General features: G+C 32.6%; 1 protein-coding gene across 2 annotated transcripts in view; it reads left to right on the forward strand.

Annotated features, from left to right (window-relative positions):
- LOC132705243 (head-specific guanylate cyclase) overlaps positions 1-23,096 on the forward strand; it is a 199,471-nt gene that overhangs the window by 129,134 nt on the left and 47,241 nt on the right. For both annotated transcript variants that reach the window (XM_060675723.1, XM_060675724.1), the window contains exons 9-10: positions 19,379-19,558; positions 22,839-22,977. In XM_060675723.1, coding sequence (XP_060531706.1) covers positions 19,379-19,558; positions 22,839-22,977 — 319 coding nt within the window. The remainder of the gene's footprint in view (positions 1-19,378; positions 19,559-22,838; positions 22,978-23,096) is intronic.

Consider the following 23,096-nt stretch of genomic DNA (forward strand, 5'->3'; position numbering starts at 1 on the left):
TTATATAATTTCATTATTTTCATTATTCAAGAGAATAATTCCAAGTACAGAACAATATTCACCGAACATACAAGCAGTGCATATTATTACACATGTACAAAAGTTATCAATTTTTTATTTGCAGAGAAATAAAATAATCTAAATCTAAATCTATGCAACTAAGACAACTTGCTATCAGGCATTATGCTCTGTTTCTTATTGCGAGACAGTTATAAATCAGTTTTGAACTGTAAAACTTAGTGGCCTTAGCCGTGTTCCATAGTACCGTGTATGGTCTGTTCATAGATATAAGAAAGTGACGAATTGGTTTTGAATGGGATTATCTAAGGGTGGTGATTAACATACAATGCAATAATATTATTACCTAAATTAATATTCTTTGGTTTGGTATACTGCTTAGTTTAAGTTTATTAGTAATCATTCTTATTTCGTGTGTAATACAGCGTGTGTTGAATCGTGTGCGAATTATACAAAATATGTGCGAGTCTAGTGTATCTATTGAGACTAAGGAAGTTATAAACAATGTTTATTTGACTCTCATTAAACGTGGTGTCAGCAAGCAAGTATCTTTAGAAGAAACGGCCACATTGACGAAAATTCCAACATCAACTGTATGGAAAATTGTGAATAATCCGACGTAAAATTTACCAGGTATACGAGGAACAAAGCGTGCCTACATTAGATATCTTAATTAGGAGGCTTGAAAAAGATGAAGCCGGTGTTAAATGGAAGTGTATTCAACACATCGGTTTTAGATTTAAAAAAAAAATTGACAAAAGGCAAGTTTTAATGGAATCTTTTAGAATTCGGAAATGGCGACTGGAATATCTAGAAAAAATTAGGACTTACAGAGAGGAACAAAGGCCATGCATGGATGATGGATAGATGAAACCTGCTTCGACACTTATGATACCCAGGAAAAGGGTTGGGTTGACTCAACTGATAAGTGTAAAACAAACGCGCCATCAAAAAGAGGTAAAAGAATAACTATTTTGCATGCTGGCTCTAAGGATGGTTGCATTCCAAATGGACCTTCTCTGTCTGCAAAAAATATTAAAGATTCTTCTCTGGATTACCAGGAAGACACCACCGCTGATTTATTTAAAAGTTGGTTTATAAACAAACTAGTTCCAAACATTCCTCCTAATAGCGTCATTGTAATGGACAATGCAAGTTATCACAGTAGACAGTTGACTAAAACCCCTTCCTCATGTGACACAAAAGCAACAATCCAAAACTAAATGTATATTACCGACATTTATTTTCACGAAGATTATACCAAAAACCAATTAATTGAGGTTCTGCAAAGCTTGAACCTACAAAAGCAATACGTCTGTGAATCAAAAAATCTAGGGCATACAGTTTTAAGGCTTCCACCTTACCACTGTATATTTAACCCAATTGAACATGTTTGGCACCAACTGAAATCTGCCATTCGTCGTGACAATGTTTTTCCCCGTGTTAACTCCAATGTCCTCAAACTTATAGAAACCGAAGTTTTTAACATCCCTCCACAATGTTGGGCAAATTCTGTTAAACATATAGAAAAAGCAGAACAATCGAATATCCATATTGCAAATAATATAGAACAAATAATAATGAGAACAGGCGATGATAGCGATAGTGATATTAATATATTATGTGAATAATTTTAAGTAATTTAAGTAGGTAATAAAAATAATTTGTAATTTTATTTAAGATTTAAACATAAATACATACATAGATAAATATTGTTTAGATTCTTTCCTAACAAAACCCCAAATAATTAAATTCTAAGCAAAGTACGCACCTGTTCGGCAATATTTCATTCTTAAAGCTTGCCCGGGTCTTTCCTTAATTCGCATCAGTTAGTCACTTTCTTATATCTATGAAGAGGCTTTATCTGATGATTGCCAAGGATCCCGAGAATGACAGGTAGACGGACAGGTAGTTGATGGGCCCGTGTCTTAGTGTTTAAGAATAGAATTATAGTTACTTCCCGACAGTTCTGGAAAATGACTGTTTCTGAATTTGTTGATGAGAAACGGACTTTCTAGAAATGAGAAAGTTATTATTCTCAATGCGAAATATATTCCAATATGAGTGAAGTTGGACAGTGAACGATATACTGACATGTGCTCGAGGATGAACGGCCCCATCAGATCACCAAAGACAAGTACAGAAAGAAAGGAAACTGCATAAAATGCAGCAGAACAACATAGTTAAAAAAAAGAAAAACAAATATCTGCATTAGACAAAATAAAGTCAAATGAAAAAGGACGATTTCATTCCACCAATAGGTAAGAGAAAATTGTGTAAAACTTTGAAGGACATGACAAAACTCAAAACAGAAAATCGCTGCACTTTCACAGATATGCTGAAAAAGGAGTTACTGGAGATTATAAATTTGAATAAACCTCCTTGTAATGCTTCGAAAATGTAATTGAAATTTGAAAGAAACAGTGTGGGAAGCTAATAACATGCTACTACTACTGTCGAGCCCCTTATTATTTCTCTGGATTCCTAGTTCATCCTACTACTCGGAACATGATAAGTAAAATATACAAATGAAGTTGTGTTGTAAGTAATATATATTTTTTTAAATAATATTTTAACTATTTTTATATTCTTCTTATTTATATATAAGTTTTTCATTTACTTGATCTTGCTATAATTAATAACTCACATGTTCTGCCAATCTCTATAATTTTTTAATTAAATTAAATTATTTAATTTAATTCATTAAATATTTATTATTTAATAAAATACTTGTAGTAACTCTGCTGTTGCATTACTTTCATTCACCAAACTCCTCCTTCTATTGTATGTCAATTAGTGTGACTCAAACTTAGGACCGATTCGAGGTGTATAGGTCTTAAAAATTGAAATACGGGATTTATTTTATTATTTTTTATTTATTTATTTATTTATTTGTACTTTGGGATATAAGCTATAACTTGGCCAGCCTGGTTAATGATCCCTGTCAATGTAAAGTTACATTTTATTACTCTCTCGCATTAATAAACTAGGTATAGGATTTTTAATATACAGACTTAATATGTCGTTTAAAAATGTCCATATTCCGTGACAATTCATGCTTCCAAAAATGCAATAAAAATATAGGATTTTAAATGGGATGGGAGCGTAGCTGGGAGAGGAAGAAAAAAAACTGAGAAAAAATATATTGCACCATTGTTAGGTCACAAACTTTTCATGCGACCCTCGTAAAGTAATTAACCTTATGTGATTAACAAAGTTTATTGTGGATTAAACACAATGCCCAGATCCTTGGTGTATTCAAACCTTTCTAGCAAAATATAATTAATGGAATAATCGTAAACAATAAGATTCGTTTTCCTCGTAAAAGTTAAAAGTTTTCATTTAGCCGCATTTTATAGAAAAAAATATTTCGGGAGGATGAAAACAGAGGATAACTATGAGAAGTGAAAAGATCATTGTCTATTAATTGATTTTTTTCGTTGCTTTTGTCTAGTTTCAAATAAGTTCTGTATTTAAACTTACCAAAATTAATAGGAGTAATTTTACTGCGGCTTTTTTGAAGTTAAATCTATTATACTTCTTCTGAAACAGGATGATCTTTTCAGCTAGATATCCTATGTCCCTCTGTAAATAAGATATCGAATAGGACGAAAAATCCCGTGCCTGAATAGATTGGAAAACCCCTGCCCTTTCAGTGAAATATTTGCTTCATCCGAAGCAAAATCCACGTTCCTTTAAAAACTTCGATTTTGGGGAATTGAAACGTACCAACTAGTATTTATTACAAATGAGAATTTGGAAAAGTTAGGACCGAAACTAATGGAACTTTGTTGGTGGAAAATCTAACCATGCGTTCTTATTCCGCTCAACGCCTGGCTGAACTTTAAACGGAATTTATAGCATTCTATCTACGGGTAAAAAATATTACCTTTTTAGGTTTTTGTGTTCAATTGTGATAAAGTTTCAACAACGACGACAAATCTGTAATATTCACAAATCCTTGTAAATGAAAATACTTCTCAAATATGTCTATGAAGTTTTGGGAAATTAATTCCATTACAAATTTACAAAGTATCTTGTATTCATGAATAAACGTTTTGCTTTTAGATAGATTAGATTATTTATTTAATATTTATTTATTTTACATATTTACGATTTAACCATTTTACAAAATTTTTACATTCATATTAAAGGCAAAGTTAACAGTATAACAGTATAACAACTAGAAACTATAACAAAATGTAACAATAACAATAAACAAAATTAACTGGCAGCATTCGAACGCAACACATCAGAACGAAATGAACGGATGCTGTCCACAAAAGGATCAAGCTTTAAACAGTTGCGCACTTTCAGCATTCTAGTGAGGGGTGAGTAAACTCCATAATTTGCGCGATGGTAAGGTATACGGAACATTGAGTTATCACAGCTTCTGTAATATGCGTTAAATTGTATTCTATGTAAAAGAGCTGGACAATAATACCAACCATTCAGAATCTTAAAGAGAAAAACTAAATCACTCTGAGATCTTCTGGCTTGAAGAGTATCAATTTTGAAAGCCTTAGCTATAATACTGTAGTTGATCTGGTACCCATTATAGATAATAATATGCGCCTTTGAGGCCAAAGATCTTAAAAATGATTCCTGAACGGCTTCGATGTTATCTATATGGCAGGCATAATATGGAGACCATCCCACAGATGCATACTCTTGTCTAGAGCGAACCAATGCGATGTAAAGGAGTTTAAACCAATGTGGAGTAAGTTGGCCAGTATTACGGACAACAAACCCAAGGACTCGCATTGACCTGTTTACTACTTCAGCAAAATGTGTCACAAAATTTAGTTTAGAATCGAAGCAAACACCCAAATCTTTAGTACTAGTGATGGCCTCGATCACGATTTCATCAATACTATACTGGTTGTGAACCATACTTAACGAACGACTGAAGCTAATACTACAGCATTTCAGGCGAGGCTATTAATGTTAGACCACATGCAAACACTATCAACGTGTCTCTGAAACAGCAGAGCATCCTTGCGTGATGCAACCCTCCTGAATATCTTCAAATCATCCGCAAACAAAAGACACAGCGATTCCGAAACTACACTAACAATATCATTTATAAACAAGTTAAAAAGGATGGGTCCAGTGTGAGAACCTTGGGGGACTCCCGAAAGAATATCAATTTTACCTGAGACGTAATTATTAATACGAACCAACTGAGTACGACCAGACAGCCCCCAGGCCCATAGCTCGAAGCTTAGAGACAAGATGCACATGACCCGCCCGGTCAAACGTCTTCGAGAAATCCGTGTAAACACAATCCACCTGACCAAACTCCTCAAAGGCGTTCAACAAAAATTGTTGGTAGGTGAGTAAATTTGTTACGGTAGATCTACCCTGTACAAATCCATGCTGTTGAAATGCCAGAATTCCCCTGCAATGCCACCAAAGTCTCTCACAAAATAACCTATCAATCAGTTTTGGAACCACCGACTGCATGCAAACGCCTCTATATTTAGCGATATCGCTTTTATCACCACTCTTGTCAATCGGTACCAAATAGCTAACCTTCCAAAAATACCTGAAGACAAGGACAGGTTTAAAATATGCTGTAGTGGCCTACTCAAAGTACAAACACATTTCTTAATCAAGACTGATGGAATCCCGTCCAGGCCATGCGAAAATCCAGTCTGCAAGTTCATAATTCTCTCAAACTCATCAGTAAGTGAAACACTCATGGAGTTAAAGTCTAAACTATAAATTAAACAAGTATACTTGATGCAAAATATACAACCAAAGTTTGTTCCCATTGTTTTCAGTGTGGTTGAATTGTATTTTGCTATACCACAAAAACCAACTAATATGCAGTGTATCTTATACGGGTTCCAGAATACTTTAAAATTAATTCTGAAAAATATTCGATTTACAACAAATCAATACAATACAAAGTTTTCTTAAGGATGTTCATATTACCTGCGCTTATATTATAATACATGATGTTCTTTTGTCATGGATAGGGACGAACTTTTAAAAATTAAATAAACCACTCGTAAGATATAAAATTGTTATTTTCATTTTTGGAGCCCACTCGCAACAAGTTTATTTTGAAATGTAATAAAATCTGTATTTACCATGGCCCACTCATTAAACAAAAATAAAGGTATATGCTTTGTCTTTGAAATAGCTTCTCCAAGTCTAATAAATATAATTAATAACATGCATGTTGTTCCATCAAAGCATAACCACATGTTATTAATTAATTTAAAAAAAACTAACTAACCAAAACTGAACGAACTACGAAGAGTGATATTTCTCTTAGCGACACCTTTAAATTCATAGCCTTGAGTCACGAAAACCGCAACACGGTAAACCATCAAAAATGGGACTTACTGTGCATACCGGCTTTGCAAAAATTGGATAAAAATTATCAGATCTGCACTGGCACAAAATTCAAATTGAATTACTTAAAGCATTACGTAGCCCCGGCAAAGTAACAACTGTATGCCGCTTCCAAATGCATTTAATTACATCCAACGAAGCGGCAACAAGCGTTTAACTACGAGAGCACCGAAGGCCAAAGTCTGCTTCATCGGAAAGCCTATTAGTAGCTATCAGACTGTCAGTTACAGAAGACGTCTTTCCCGTACCCTGTACGAAACTTGAATGAAATAATGGAATAACAATTATTGCAATTGAACTTGGTTTATCGTATATCACTTTGCTACGCAAGTTGTATGTAATCAAGAGCAACAACGGAATTTTAATTGGAAAGTATACTGGATCTTTTTTATAATTCATTTAGTTACGTCTAAAAAGAATAGTTCTCAAGTTTGTAAACGAAATTTAAAATTTGATACGTACTAAGAACATTTTGAAATCAGCAGAATAGCAATGACAATTTAAGAAAATGTTTCAAAATTTGAAGGTATTTTTACCGCTTTATGTTGCGCTTTATATGGGTATCACCCTTCCGCCATTTTTAACGAATCGTTACCTATTTCTTTGAATTTATTGCTTAAATCAACACCAGTGTTGCACCAGTGAAACAAGGAAAAATTTTACTCCACACGGACATTTTAAGGTTGCTGTTCAAAAAAAAAACTTGTAATAATATATAATAATAATACACACAACGGAAAATAATGGCATATAGTACCGCTATTGCAGTTTACTATCATATCTGATCCTAGTGCTTACTAACAATAATAGAAAAGATAGCGCTGAACAAAACGATCTGATGATTTCGCATATAATGGGGAAGCCTCAAATATTAATTATCACACCTAGAAGTTTTTGAACGAAAATATTTGTCAACAGAATAAATGTTCTGAGCAAACACAAAAGACAAATAAAATAGACTTATAGGTTATAATTTTAATTGAGGAGAAACGGATTTAGGGGTGAGGGTGATGCTAGGGGAGATGACAGGCCCTAGGTATGAATGACTTTGAATCTTTTCACCATGATAGCAAATTTATTCTTGAACTGTCATATAGCAATTCACTCAAACACTCAAAAATCCCCTATGCAGTCTTTTTTGCTAAACTGTCTAGTTAGCTGTTGGTGACTACAGCAGATTTTGTTGTGTTCTTTATAGTATAAATTTTGTTTCGAATATTACATCTCCATTGCAATTAATGCTCGTATTATTGTTCTTTTTAAGTGGCACCATAGTCCCCACAAGAGTAATTTTCATCCTTTCTTTTGATCATTATTAATCAACTTATACCCTCCGGTAAAATCCTTCTGTGTAGAGGAATAAAATGGAAAATTACATCCAAGCAATAGCTTTATTAGAGTTGTGCTGTACTATGATTGTTCCGTATATTCCGTATATTCCGTATAACGAATATTCTATATCATTTAACTTGCGCAAGGGGGTTCTGCAGAATAGTATTTGGGGTCCTCTTTTGCATATCGCATATACATTCAGATTCTCTAGAGCCTTAGTTTCTTTTGGCTTCCTTTTCTATGCTGACAATACCTATCATTTTCAGAATACCTCATAAACTATGCTGATGTACGTATAAATAATAACCTGGATAGTATTTACATTAGACTATCTAATCACCTTTTAAAACCACATTTAAGTCTTCGGCAATTATGACTCTCAAATATTCAAATTATGCTTTGTGAAAATGCCTTTTCGGAATTATGTTCAAAGTTTTGCATCAATCATTTATTGAAAACTACGCTTTACTAAGGTCTTCCATAAAATACTCGCAAGTGACTTTGTAACTAGATATGTCTCGAAGCGGTGGTCTCACAGCACCACAACATAGAAAAGAAATGTATGAAAAATCCTTTCCTTATAATATTTCTGAAAATATAAATAACAAACAATTTTAATATCGATCGGTGTCCATTATTATTCAAAAGTAATTTTAGAAATGAGCAACTGCTGCTACACCAGCGATGCAATCTTTTAATTAAAAATATTAAGACTTCTCTATCTATTTCTTCTGTTTTTTTTTTTTTTGTAATTGTGATTAAAGTTTAATGGCATACATTTTAATAAGCGATTAAAGCTACTTGCAGTATTTGCTCTGTTATCATTACAATTTGAAAGTATCTACTCAAATCAAGACCTGAACAGCATGCGGACCATCGGAGATATGCATTTTTATAAGGTCTGTGGTAAGCCATATTAGCCATAGTAATTAGGTATTAAAACATATACTTTTGGTCCCTATTGTAAATGCGATACTGATAAATAGACATTGTTTTAATTGTTGATCCCTTACTATCTTATTTGACATATGCCGCTCATTGTACCTTTATAATATAGTAATGGGAAATAAATTTATGACACTGTAATGGCTTGGAGACTTCAGACTTCAACTACCAGAAATATTTTTCGTGGTTGAAGATAATTTGATAAAAAGCCATTAATACATAGCCGTGGAAGATCTATATCATTGCGAACTAAGTCTTATTGGACTCGTCTGAGGCACAACATGATATCCATTATGATTGTTTTTATAATGTAATTTCTGTATGTTTTTTTTTTTGTCTGCCGTCTTTGGCTCTGCATTTTCACTGTCAACAATAAGCAAGACCATATAGCAATTAGATAATAATAACGGTATAAATGAATACGTTGCAGGCGGCATTGATGTTTTCGTTGAAAAGGGAATCATTTTTCGCTCACGCTTCAAAACATTTACCGAGATCTATGCATATTTATTAATATATAATATAAATAAAATAATAAGCTATAATTTCCCCTCAACCAATATCCCCCGCATTTTTTTTCTCATCCAAAATGTTTGTTATTGCCAACATCAATTAAAGCACATTGGGCATTTTCTTATTATGCAAAGCTAACAGATTGCTAAACTGCTCTATCGGTATATAAAAAGATCATCTTGTGCTCTTTGTTGTGCCTCGCAATCTGCACAAAGTTATTCTCCAAGAGCCTCTTCCTAATATCTGCTCGAAGTCAAGAGCGATTCAAAGTTTCGTATTCCGCTCAAGCGCCGAGCCAAAATAATATTCAACACTAATTACCCTCATACCTAAGAAAGGCGTCTTTGAGCTGATTTAAACCGAACTAAATATCGCACTCGACTAAAACTATTCCATTCAACGTAGTTCCGTTCCACGATTCTGACTCTCGAGACAACATTTGCATGAAAATGGACGCATCCATTTTACAGTTAAGGAAATGCATATCAGACGGGAGGTGCAAGTTGTTATCCGATATCACACTAAAATATTTAGATTACAGCCTTGGGCCATTAGGAGCGGGTGATAAAATTAGCAGCACAATAAAAGACAGCTGAATTTTAATTCCATAAAAATTGTAATGTTTATAATGCAAAGTAATTAAGTAACGGACATTTCATGTCATGATGTGCCACATTTAGATACGACTAAGTATCGGATATAAAATGTTTTATTTTCTATGTTATATAAAATGGGCCATCAAATATTTTTTATTAGCACTTATTAGCAAATTCAATAAATTAAAAAAAATGTTAAGTTTTCATAAAAATAATAAAATATATACACAGAAAATTTTATAAAAAACGAAACCATGCACTTAATTTGATTTTTGCTTTCCACGTTTAACCATCTTGGTAACTAGATTTCTGTTTCAGAAAACGAGACGTTTTTTTTTTGAGGTACAGGTTTTCAGGTTCTATTAATATTACGCATGATGACTGCAAGATATTGGAATAATTCTTATAATTTATGTGAAATTTGTTTTTTATTACGTGTGTCGTTCGAAAAACACATTTTGAACATTAAATATCACAGGTTAAAAAAATTACATGCACATTGTGTGGAAAATGCCATTTTTATTATATTTGCTTAAAAGAATTCAAAACAGAAATTAAAAATATGAGGTGATTCGAGGGTAAGTATTATCTCCGGATATGTTGATTTTTATTTTCATCAAATTTTTATTTTGCGGCAGGCAGAGGATTTAAATACGCAAGTGGTAAATGATGAGGGCAATGCAGCTGACCGGCGTGAAAAAATTTTGAGCTTATTGTAAGTTTGTAAAATGTATTTCTATTGCTAAATGTTCATCAATTTTCAGTGTCATTTTGTTTAGAGCCTTCCAATGTAGTCTTACCATGTCCGGAGCTCTGTGGTATATGTCGAAAAGTACGCGACAAGTGAGAAAAATATAAGAACCAAAAAAGACGGAACGTATCGGCAAAAAAAATTACAAATTTATGCAATGGCGTGTGACAAACAAGTTCTACAAGTTCCGTAAACCTCAAAAGCGGACCCCTGTATAGCAATTAATCTAAATTTTTCACCCATGTCAGCTACATTGCTCTTAGCATTTAACCAAACATTTGCGTGGTTAGATAGGCTGGCTCATTAGCATTAAAATAAAACCAAGAAAATGTTAATCCAAGCTGAAAGATTTTTGGAGTATATTTTTGAACACTAACTATAAATATTTCCGTTAGTTCTATAGAGACATATCACCCTATATATTTTCAAAATCAGGGAAAAAAAAATAAAATCAATAGAGCATAATCTACAAAAAAAAATACGTTTGGGTTTCTCTTATGCATGCGGTGGTTTGTTGCGAAAAGATAGAGGTGAAACAATAAAACTTATGCATTTAAATTTAAATTTTCTTCGTGTATCCCATAATAAACTCCCTAGGAAAATGCCATGTGGTATTCTCAAAAGTTGGAGGGAACCCATCAAACGTGCCACAGGTTGTTATTTTTGTCTTATTGAGAAATATGCTTTGAGAGATGGAAGCTGACAAAAAATTATTAACAGATTTCAAAGATGCCAATCAAAATTCATTTGTGCATTCTCATGTAACTTTTGTTGGTCAAACCTAGCAGACGTGAGTTAAAAATATGAGCCAAGGTTCTACTGGTATCAAGATATTAGAGGTATGGAACATGTGGCTGAAGTTAGATTTGGATTCGGATTTGCGAATATTACAGTGGACCAGTTCGTTATTTCTAGTAATTAAAAAAAAGTATTCCTGTGGAAATTCCGGGAAATTAAGGCACGGAAATATTGTAAGGGAACTCCCAAGAGCCATATTCAATGACGCTATACAGAGAATAACACCTTTCCGCTCGTATCACAGCAAATAATAATTTAACTAATATTTCGCAATCTTGAAAAAATCTGAAAATGTCTCAGATGTTCAACCAGACCATTGAAGAGATACTTTATGGAGCTTCAACCTTGAAACTGTCGGCAATATATAAAACCACCCCCAATTGGGAAATACCAAAAAGTTTTTTATATTTATTTAATCTCAAAAAAATCTGACGTCCCAGATATTGAACCATTGAAGAGCCACTTTGAACCACCTTGAAGCGGTCGGGAATATATAAACCTACCCAACCAACCAACTATTCGTTTTATTTATTTCGGAATCTCAATAAAATCTGACGTCCCAGCTATTGAATTGGAGAGTTAAAGAGCCACATAGAAGAGCTTAATAAAACAACTTAACAACTACAAAACTTCTACTCAACTACATTGAAGCGATCGGGAAAATATAAAACTACCCCCAATAATGAAATAATCAAATATTCGTTTTATTTATTTCGGAATCTCAAAAAAACCTACTGTTGTGCCAGATATTGAATTAGACCATTGAAGAGCCACTTAGGAGAGCTTCAAAATGATGTACTACTCAACCACCTTGACGCGGTCGGGAACTTATAAAACAACATTCTCACATAAATTTCATAAATTGATAACAATTGCATATTATGTTTCATTATTAAATATTTCCATTATAGGGAATGCTAATATTCTACAGAATACTAAATTCTGTACTTGATGACGTTTAAAGAAAAAACAATTTGAATCGTTTCCGGATTAGGATCAATAGTTATCATGCTGGTTGTACAATTTTTTTCAAATAATTCAAAAACAAAAAGAGACAGTCATATACACCTTTTGAAAATTAACTTAAAATTAACCATAGCAATAAAACATGATCAAATTTACAGGGTATGCAACTTAACATTTTAAATATGACAACCATTTGAAAACGAATGGTAGGGCATCTCATAGTCGGGGGTAGTTTCATACCTTCCCGACCGCTTCAAGGTGGTTGAGAAGTACATCATTTTGAAGCTCTCCTTTGTGGCTCTTCAATGGTCTGATTCAATATTTGGGACAACGTCAGGTTTTTTTGAGATTCCGAAATAAATTAAACGAACATTTGGTTATTTCATAATTGGTTATTTCATTATTCCCGACAGTTTCAAAGTGATTGAGTAGTACATCATTTTGAAGCTCTCTTAAGTGACTTTTCAATGGTCTAATTCAATATCTGGGACAACGTCAGCTTTTTTTGAGATTCCGAAATAAATAAAACGAACATTTAGTTATTTCATTATTGGGGGTACTTTTATATCTTCCCGACCGCTTCAAGGTGGTTGAGTGATACATTATTTTGAAGTTCTCTCTTAAGCGGCTCTTTAATGGTATAATTCAATATCTGGGACAACTTCAGATTTTTTTGAGATTGCAAAATAACTATAACGAATTGTTTGCGGTGATGCGAGCGGAAAAGGGGTTATTTTCTGTATAGCAACATTGAATGTGGTTTTTTGGAGTTCCCTAACAATATTTCCTTGCTTAATTTTCCGGAATTTCAACAGGAATAGGTTTTTTAAATTAAAGCAAATAACGAACTGGTCGACTGTAATATTCGCACATCCGAATCGAAATTTTAGCCTCATATATGGAACAGGGTTATCAAGGCAGAGGGAATGAAATAACAATAGGTGATCATATGTGAAATCACCGGGATGCTTGTGGAATGAAAAAGTGTTTCTACTACTCAAATTAAAACTTAATTTTTATAAATATAAAAAAGATGTTGACGTTTTTTGTAGCAATATAATACAAATTTCCCAATGACAATTATTTTCTGTTTTCATATTTCAATCACGTTTTATAAAAATGTTAACATGAAAACACAAGTGACTATACATCATCTGAATCATGCAGAAAGCAACAATCCACAATAAACAAAAGAGTTAGGTTTGTTACGTAGTGCATGAAATTTCGTTTAGGTTATTTTTTTATGTCACATTGTTCACAAGCTACCCCGGATTATAAGAAACTTGCTGTCGTCAACAAGTTGGGCTGGTATTTTGAATGCGAGGAAATCCCATTTAAAGTTTAACAGTTTACTAATTTGTTTTCAAATTCAAAATCTCTTTATTTTAGAGTTACGAGAGAAGTTAATGGATCTCTTTTTTGGGAGGTTAGCTCTACAAAAAATAAACGACTGCGGGATCGTCTTCTGTCCTGTCCGCATTTATGTAGGTTCGACAGTCAATTTTTTGTGGGTTCACAAAGGTCTTGAAATATTTAAAATACTGAAAAAATTCTCAAGTTACTAGTTACGAGAGTCAAATACATATATTATATCAGAAAACCTGACATGTTTAGAAAAAGTTTTATTTGAAAAATATAGAGCAGACAGCAAGGGACGAATAATTCTATTTGGTTAGATGCCACGAAGTATTCGCGGTGTTCTCCATTACGCCGTGTTTATGTCGCGCAAATATGAAAGTAAAAAGGAGAGGTTCAATGATTTTTACAATATTTCCACCCACGAATACTAAAAAGTTATCTACAATTTTTTTTTGGATTTTGTTATTTCAATTGGTTAGTTCATTGCTCACATCATTTCAGTGGACTATTAAATAGGTAATTGTGGACCAATCAGATTTTGCGTTGTTTGTGTTTTCGGTTTTAAGTAAAAAACTATATGGTAACACCTTTATTGAACGTAATTATGTTTGTAGAATATGGACACTAATAATAAAGGCAAGGACTGTTTATTTTCGTGATAATTATTTTGTTTATGACTTGGAAATACTTGTGCCTCGATATAATATGTTTTTCTCAATATTTCCATTCAAGTACTGTATTAAAAAATTTTAATCGAAAGCAATGTTGAAGGTTCTTTTGCTAATCAAATCCTTTATAAGTTTACATTCAGGTGTACAAATTGCCGAGAACTGCCACTATAAGTTTTATGTTGTTTTTTTATATTTTTAATAATTGCATAACTTCATATGTCAACTTGAAGTTGTTACTGTTAAAATTCAGACAAATATAATAAATAAAACAAACATATAATTGTGAAGTACGAAATAGAACATTCGACTCAACAACAGTATCATCAAAATGGCAAACGGCAACACCAAAATATATGATCCAGGGAAAAGAATGTAGTTGGTTGTTACAGGGTGGACAAATAAGCGACCTACGCGGCTGTAACTACGAAACCATGAATTGTAAGAGATTTGCGGAAAAAAAATTAGAACCATAGTTACCAAATTATGAAGTGCATTTTTATGCAGTTAGGAGGGGTTATGGCTATTATCGGGTAGAAAATATTTTTTTACCGAATCAGTTGATAGAACTGTAAAATTCTGTATCATTTTGGTTCATCGCTTTTAGTTATAGGGCAGCAAATAAGAGCGGAGGGGAGGGAATTGAGAGAGGAAACTTTGCTAATTAAGAAAAAACATAGTTGTGACAAAATTGTATTCACTTGTCCCGCTAAATAGTATTAATACGAAAATTTTAATTTTTTTTGATGTTTCTCAGAAATTTAAAATAGAATGTTACAATTGTTTTAACAGAAACTGAAAAATCAAATTTGAAAGAAAAACTTTCTAACCCCGTATCAAAAAATAAAATAACTTATTCAAGCCTTATTGCTTTTGCGTTTAACATTTGAAACGACAAGCGTTCTGTATTATCAACGTTATAACTTGGTAACAATTTCGCTTTCTCAAAAAAGCAAAGCCCAAAATGAACTTTCTATTTTTCAGGTGCTGTTAATAAATTCTACATAAAATAAAATAAAATAAAGTAAAGTAACATTTACTACAGCAATCAGATAATACTTTGAAACAGATATCAAATGTACATTAAATTGGAGAAATTTGTGCGTGCATTTGTTCAGTTTAATGCAACTTAACTTACTAGTTATAGCTAAGTTCGTATTAATGTTTAATAATATTTGAATATTAAAATTAAAATTAAATTAAATTAAATAACATTATTCTTAAATTTATCATTCACTTGATTTAAATCACTTCCAGAATGTCATAGTCAACACTAAATAACCAGGAGTCAACAAGTCTCTTAATTTTTGTATTTATTCTTATTTTGCAAATATATTGGAAGGGCGTTATATATTCTAGGAGCTGCGAACAGAAGGCCTGTACTGAAGTGAATTTTACAGTTGGTACTGGCATGGGTTGGTACAAATCTGGTTTGCCCTGAATAACTAAATGATCCTTTATGAATTTTGTTAATGTTAGTGGTTTGATGACCGTTTTAATGTATATTTTGTTAATGCTTAATTCTTTGGCGTCAGTAAACACTTTGAAAACATATTTCTGACTAATTGCCAGCGGTTGAAGAGTTGTGTCCCCAAACACATACACACACACACATATATATATATATATATATATATATATATATATATATATATATATATATATATATATATATATATATATATATATATATAAGGGCACTTTTTGACAAATTCTGACGCAATATATAAAATTTATAGAATAACTTTCGAATTTTCACAGTGATATAGTAGACATGGTCGTCCCATTTAAGGTTTTCATCAAAAACTAGCTTTAAATATTTTAACTTTTTGGTGGAAGCACCAGTTTTCGTCTTGGAATAAAGGGTTCTAACTAGATTAAATGACAGTACACTATAATCTGGCCATTTTTTTTTACCGGAGTTAATAATTCTTCAGCCTTTGAAAAGGCTTCTTTGCAAGTGTTTTCAACGATAGTGAATGCCGCATCATCCGCACATACAATATCTCCTCTCGGTAAAATAAAAATATTCCATGCATATATAATATAAACAAGATTGGCCACAGAACTGTTCCCTGCGGCACACCTTACCCCACCAGAAAAGAGCGGCTCAGGGTGTCACTAATTTTAGCTTTTTACGATCTATGTTGATTTAATCCGGTTTTTTACTAGCCCTCTGTATGTTGATATATTATGTTTATGTCAATTCTGCATTCCCTTTTCGCTGAGTTTGATTTTTGGAAGTTGGTAAACATATCAATAATTTGTTGTAATTTATATCATGTTTTCAATAGTAACCGCGATTAGCCGAATTACAGTTTTAAAATATTATTAATATTTTAAAAACTTTTAAAATATACGTCGGAGAAGTGTTTGGTGAAATTTTAAAATAAATGATGAAACTATGATTTTCGACGAAGTGATTTGCGAAATAAAACTAGCATAATATTTTATCCTTAAATCCGTTCCTAGTCATACGCTTCGTTAACTACGACGAGTCCTTTTTTACTTCCACGGGATTTCGTTCGAAAGATAAAAACGAGACGATCGATCGTTTATCAGTTTTTTTTTTCGATGAACGGCTATATTTTTCTATGAAAAGGTGCTGGCGAAATAACTTGAAAATATTAGTGTATGTTAGGCAAATTTATTTAGTGACCATACAGGGTATTCAAATAGACTGTGCCTCATTTTCGGTAGATTTTAAGAACATGAGAAACAAAATAGTTTTTTCGCTTTTTTTTAATTAAAATTCATTATTAATAATTAAATACTTTCATCCTCATCAAATCGATCAATCAAAAATAAACTTTTTGAAACTTGTTCTAACTAAGGAGGCCCAGAAATAATTAACTAAATCAAAGAGCGCAATAGTAACAAATGAGTATTCAAAAAGGTGTTAATTTTGAATGTATTTCATTGGAGCTTAATGTTGAGTAATGAAATTATATTATTTAAACTTGTGTTTCCAAGAAATTTTTCTATCCCTATCTTTTCATCAAGCTATTCCCGATGCCATGTCATAGTAGAAATTGACCAACCTTTTCAAGGATACTGTACCAACACATTTGAGGTGATGATCGTCATCTTGATCAATATTTTGATCAGTATTTTGAATTGTTTTTTCTACATGCTTAAATGCCTAACAGAGAACATCATCAAAAAAATTAAGATATATAAAAAGGAGTAAAGATATACGAGGTGTGTTCAAACTGTAAGGTGACTTCTAAGTTTTATCAAAAAGTATTTATTTATTCATCAAAATTAATGTTGCCTTCTTCAAAATAATCAGTTATAATATACTTGTGCCAACGTTTTTGCTAATCCTCGAACCACTTCTGGTTGGACACAAGCAACGATAAGAGATCAGGTGGATTATCGCGACTAAATCAATGAATTCTTTTACCACAATTTGGGACGTTTTCTTCCTATTGCTTCTCGCAAACGGCGCATAACTTCAAAGTAATACTCTTTACTAGTCGGACGACCTTGTGGTAAGAACTCTTCACTTACTACACCACTATAATGAAAGAAATCAGTAAGAAAAACTTTGACATTTGATCTACTTTTTTCTGCCTTGGCTAGTTCTTCCATTGGGAAAATTGGGCTTGGGTTTCGACGTAATAACCATATACCCATGTCAGTAGTTATGATCTTTTAGAGCATATCATGATCATCATTAACGTTGTTTAACAGGTCTTGAGCGATACTCCTTCGACGGTCCCTTAGTTCAAAATTAAGCAATTTAGGAACAAATTTTGCTGATACACGTTTTATGAACAAAACTGCGAAAAAAATTGCATGGCATGATCAAATAGAGCTGCTGACGTCTTCAGCCACTTCTTTAATAGTAATTCGCCTATTTTTCAACACTATTTCATTTTTCCAACGCTTTCATTAATTATTGGGGGCTTCCAGAACGAGCTTTGTTATTGGCGTCTTCTCTTGCTCAAAGTAGATTTACAATATGTCCTTCTCATTGCAAGTGTTTTGCAGCACTGTATTCAATTTTTACACAAAATTTTAAGCAAGTTCTTTGATCCATTTTTTTTTTGACAGCAGAAAATCGTCGAGCGCACAGAACACATTCAACGCTTCTGTCTCACACAACATGTGTACCAACATAACAAAAAATATTTCGAAGATCGAATGTACGTAGCCCACCCAATTATAAAAGCCACCTTACTTTTTGAACACACCTCGTATAACGTCGTTTTCTCTGTAATGTGAACATTTTTATATTTTTCAATATTATTATAATATTTAATTTTTCAATTTTTAAATCAAAGACTTTTTTAAACAATTTAAACAATTTTTGCAACAAACAAAAGAAGCAAAGTAATTTCACAAATATATTGTTTACTAGCTTCCCCTTACAAGGGACTCGAAAAAATACTTGTAACTAACATTACCTCTGAAAGCTTCCACCATTTTCTCTCACTTTTATTTCTCCAGCGACATTAAAATTCCAGAATTGGCTCAAAGATCACATGGAATTTGAGAACTTCGAAAGGAAGAGAAGCCTATTGAAACCTACAGCATGACGCAAAACTTTTGTCATGTACTAAACTTGATAATCCGAATATATATACCGAAAAATTTCAAAACTAACCAGAACTAACTTCGCACTTTCCTTCGGAAGCAGTTTTCGCTTGGGTTTAAAACAAGAAACTCAACGATTTGAATAGCCACCGCGTGGAACCACTAACTGCTTTATATTTATTTTTACCACCTTTTTTTGCTGTTTTTTGGGATTGCCCTCGTTTATATTTTTTTATAAAATTTATTCAGCTTTCAGTTCCGGTTGTCTCTCTTGAATTAAGATATTCATAAATAGCTAATCAAATTATACTTCCTAGAAACAATTCAGAATAAGAGGATATGAAAAGCAACCATACTAGTTTTTATTATATTAATGAATTGTCTTTGCATTAAGGATGCAGCATCGTTCAAATGTAAATAAAACTATCGCTTGCAAAACTTTCGACTGAATCGGTCCCTAAACTTTCAATTTTCTCCTCGTCTTATAGGTTTGAAATAAGGTTTGGATTTTTTTTTTTTGACAGAATCTCGAACTCAAGGGCCAGATGGTTCACTGCCCAGAATCGGATTCCATCCTGTTTATAGGATCCCCTTTTATCGACGGCTTAGAGGGTCTAACTGGAAGCAGTCTGTTTATTTCCGATATTCCGCTGCACGACGCTACCAGAGACGTGATACTGGTCGGAGAACAAGCTAGAGCTCAGGTAAGCGCGTAAAAATGTTCCAAGTTGCCCAAGGCAGCGTGTAATTAATTAAAGTTACGTCAAAACTTTCAGCTTGGGTATTCGCGAGATGCGGGTATGAACGTTTTGGAGTGAAATTACATTAGATATTGTCAGATCAAATCCTCAAAATACTTAAACCTTATCTACCAGATTATTGTTAATTACTGTTTGGAATACATTTAGCTTCGTCAACGCAGTCTTTTATTGTAATGTAATGAAAACAAATTAGGTGTGTTAAATTGGCTCTACATCGCGCCCTACGAAGGTAACGTATATCAGTATAGAGTTCTCTCGTATATTGGCTCGTCGTTTTTTGACAATTTATGAAGGCAATCAAATTTCGTTGATATTTGTTATTAATACATTTATCATGGGCAGGAATGAGAAAACGCCTAATTTTAACAGACCGTAGGTGCAACGTTGCAAATTTTAATCTTTTTAACCATATAAAGGCAATGAATTCACTCCTGGTTTATCCGGAAATAATGATAACTTAAAATTTAAATTGTAGCGCCCGTATTTTTTTTACGATACACACATTTTCTCCAGTTTTTAAATTTATTTAATTTTCAAAATTGCAGTTTTGTATTATATTTCTGAATAAAAATACCTTCACTTGCCTCACAGCAATAACCTCTAAAGTTTTGTTTGTTATTTACTTTGAATAAGCTACTGTATTGGTATTAAGACAAACCTAAAACAAATGGCACAAACGCCACGATTATGCCTATAATAAGCGACTAAATAAAAGAATTTGAAAACAAATCAAATATTACTACTTAGTCCACAATAAGCATAATTATATTAGACCAGTCCAATTTGGATCGTTATATTATCCCGTCACCCGGTATTTGATTTGTAATTATTTATTGAATATATAATTTTAATTTTTAAGCCAAAATAGAAAACAAACTTCAGAAAATAATCAAAGATAATTGTCTTATTTTTCACAAATCAAAAATTACGTTAACAAACTAGCATACTATTACTAGTGTCATTTGGGATAAGCGGAGCGGGTGCTTAATAAAAGAGCGACTTATTCTATGCTACCATTACCTTTTTGGGTACTTTAATAGGCAATGTTATTATTGAATCGACTAGACAAAACGATAATATTGGAAATTTCGTTTTTGGATAAGTTTGGATTTTTCGTATTTTTAGCTCTCTCCAAAAAAATTTTTTTTTGCAGACCACACCTCGTAATTTATTTATATTTTCAGTGTCGCCATACTAGAGTGAAATTTTTAAATTCGAATAACGTTTTCAAAAAGAAAAACATAAGCAAATGCCTCGTTTCACCTTAATGAAAAAATCGATCATTCTGTTGGCTCCGTTTCCAAATTTAGACTTGAAGTATTTCCCAATAAATTTTCAAACGCGATATCATGCCCGAGATGAGGCGGCGCTAATTGAATTTGTCTCAAAACGAAGTTGATTACGCTCATTAGAAAGGCTGTTTGCATAAATATGGCGAAGTTGAGCGGGATGCAACTTAAAAGCTTTGACCTTAATTTGACTATAAAAGGTTTATGCCTGCGGCGTTGGATGTGGCGACAGTTTTTGGAAATCGAAATCCATGGCGTATTTGATGTCGCATTTTGACAGCTATTAAATTGAAACGTTACTAAATTTTTTTGCCAGACATTTAGGATATAAAAAATTGTCGTCGGGTGTTGGGGTTTCTCCATATTTCGGAAGTTTCCCCTATTTTAATTATAGATTTGGGACCAATCGAATCTTTTCGGTAGATTTTATTCACTTATACGATTTTAACGTTTATCAGTTCTGATAGCACGTCTCTCAGTGAATGCATTCGTGGTGTTTTTGGAAAAATGTAGAAAAAGTATAACATGAAATACGTTCTTCACTCACCCGTTTATAAACCATTTGCTCCGCTGGTGCCAAATCATTATCAAACTTGTTGCATAAATTCTAAAAAATGCAAAGGAATATTTCTCTTATATTTTTTTTATTGAAGGGTACATAAATTTCAAAAAGTAGAAATACATAATTCTTTGCGAAAATATTTTGACAAAAATTCAGGATATAAAAATTTGGCGTTAGGTGTTGGGGTTTCCCCACATTTCGGAAGTTTCTGCTATTTTAACCACAGATTTAGGAGCCATCGCATGTTTTCGATAAATTTTTGCCACGGATACTATTTTAATGTTTAACAGTTCTAATGGTACATTTTTCAGTCAATGCATTCTTAGTGTTTAGGAAAATTGAAGAAAAAGTATATCACGTAACACTTTGATAAAATTCTCCAGTCACTCGTTTATTAACCACTTGCTTCGCTCGTGCTTATTAAAGGGCGATTATCAAACTTGTTACGTAAATTCTAAGAAATAGAAAGAAATATTTCCCCTACAAATTTTTTATTAATTTGATCGCTTTGATATTTCCATATTTCGCGGCAGATTTAATGACAGCTTAAAAGTCAATTTTTAAACGATTGATATTGATTTATTATGGATGCTGAATCTCATTTTGTGAAATTAATCAAATCTGATAAATAATTTGTTTGAGTTCTATTTTTTCTTATCAACGTACAAAAATCACTCTAAAACACAGGTTTCTTTTCGGATGGAAACTAAACATGTTTCAGAACTGTTGCATTGTCGATTAAATGTATTGCCCCATAAAATTTTTGATAATTTGAAGAATTAGAACTGTTAGCTGTAGTCAATTCAATTAAAAATACAAATAATATATGAAAACAGAAAGAAATAAATGACAATTGCGATTTTTTTTTCTTCAAATATCGTGCGAACGAACTGAAGTTACCAATTGCGAACGTTTTAAAAGTAACCGGTCTGTATTTTGCTTAAGAATAATAAAATTGTTAGTAAAACACGTCGTTTGAAAATACGGCTAAGTGATTAACTAGCACGTGCACCCATTTTTTAAGAATTTAGTCCTCAGATTAAATTTGTTAAGCTGGTAAAATTTTTATAACTTTACAACTAAACAATAAGTTAAGGAAAATTTTACATAATGAAATGGAATCCTTTAAAAGCATTTCATTTTTGTGTATTTGGTTTTTACAATTAACTACAATTACAATTAATATTTTGCGGTATATTAATTTATTTATTTTATGATTGGGTACGTGAAATCAACACACCTTTACGAAGGAAATATGAACTACCCAAATCAAAAACTTTTTCGAAATAGTGGCAGCTGAATTAATGTCCCTGCAGCTAGAACCCAACATTCATTTCCTTGCCGCACAAACACCGAATTTGTTTTGTTTCAGGACGGTCTCCGAAGAAGAATGGATAAATTAAAAAGCTCCATTGAAGAGGGCAACCGCGCCGTAGATAAGGAAAGGGAGAAAAATGTTAGTCTCCTACATCTAATTTTTCCACCCGACATAGCGAAACGCCTTTGGTTAGGTAAGACAATGATGTGCTTTCAACAAAAGCGTAGCCTAGTAACTAATAATGATCGGGTCTGGAAAACAATAGATATTCTATAATTCATGGATGCATCTTATTCGTATACATATAAACTT

Source organism: Cylas formicarius, unplaced genomic scaffold (genome assembly GCF_029955315.1).
Source record: "Cylas formicarius isolate icCylForm1 unplaced genomic scaffold, icCylForm1.1 PGA_scaffold_7__23_contigs__length_41026272, whole genome shotgun sequence".
Lineage (NCBI taxonomy): Eukaryota > Metazoa > Arthropoda > Insecta > Coleoptera > Brentidae > Cylas > Cylas formicarius.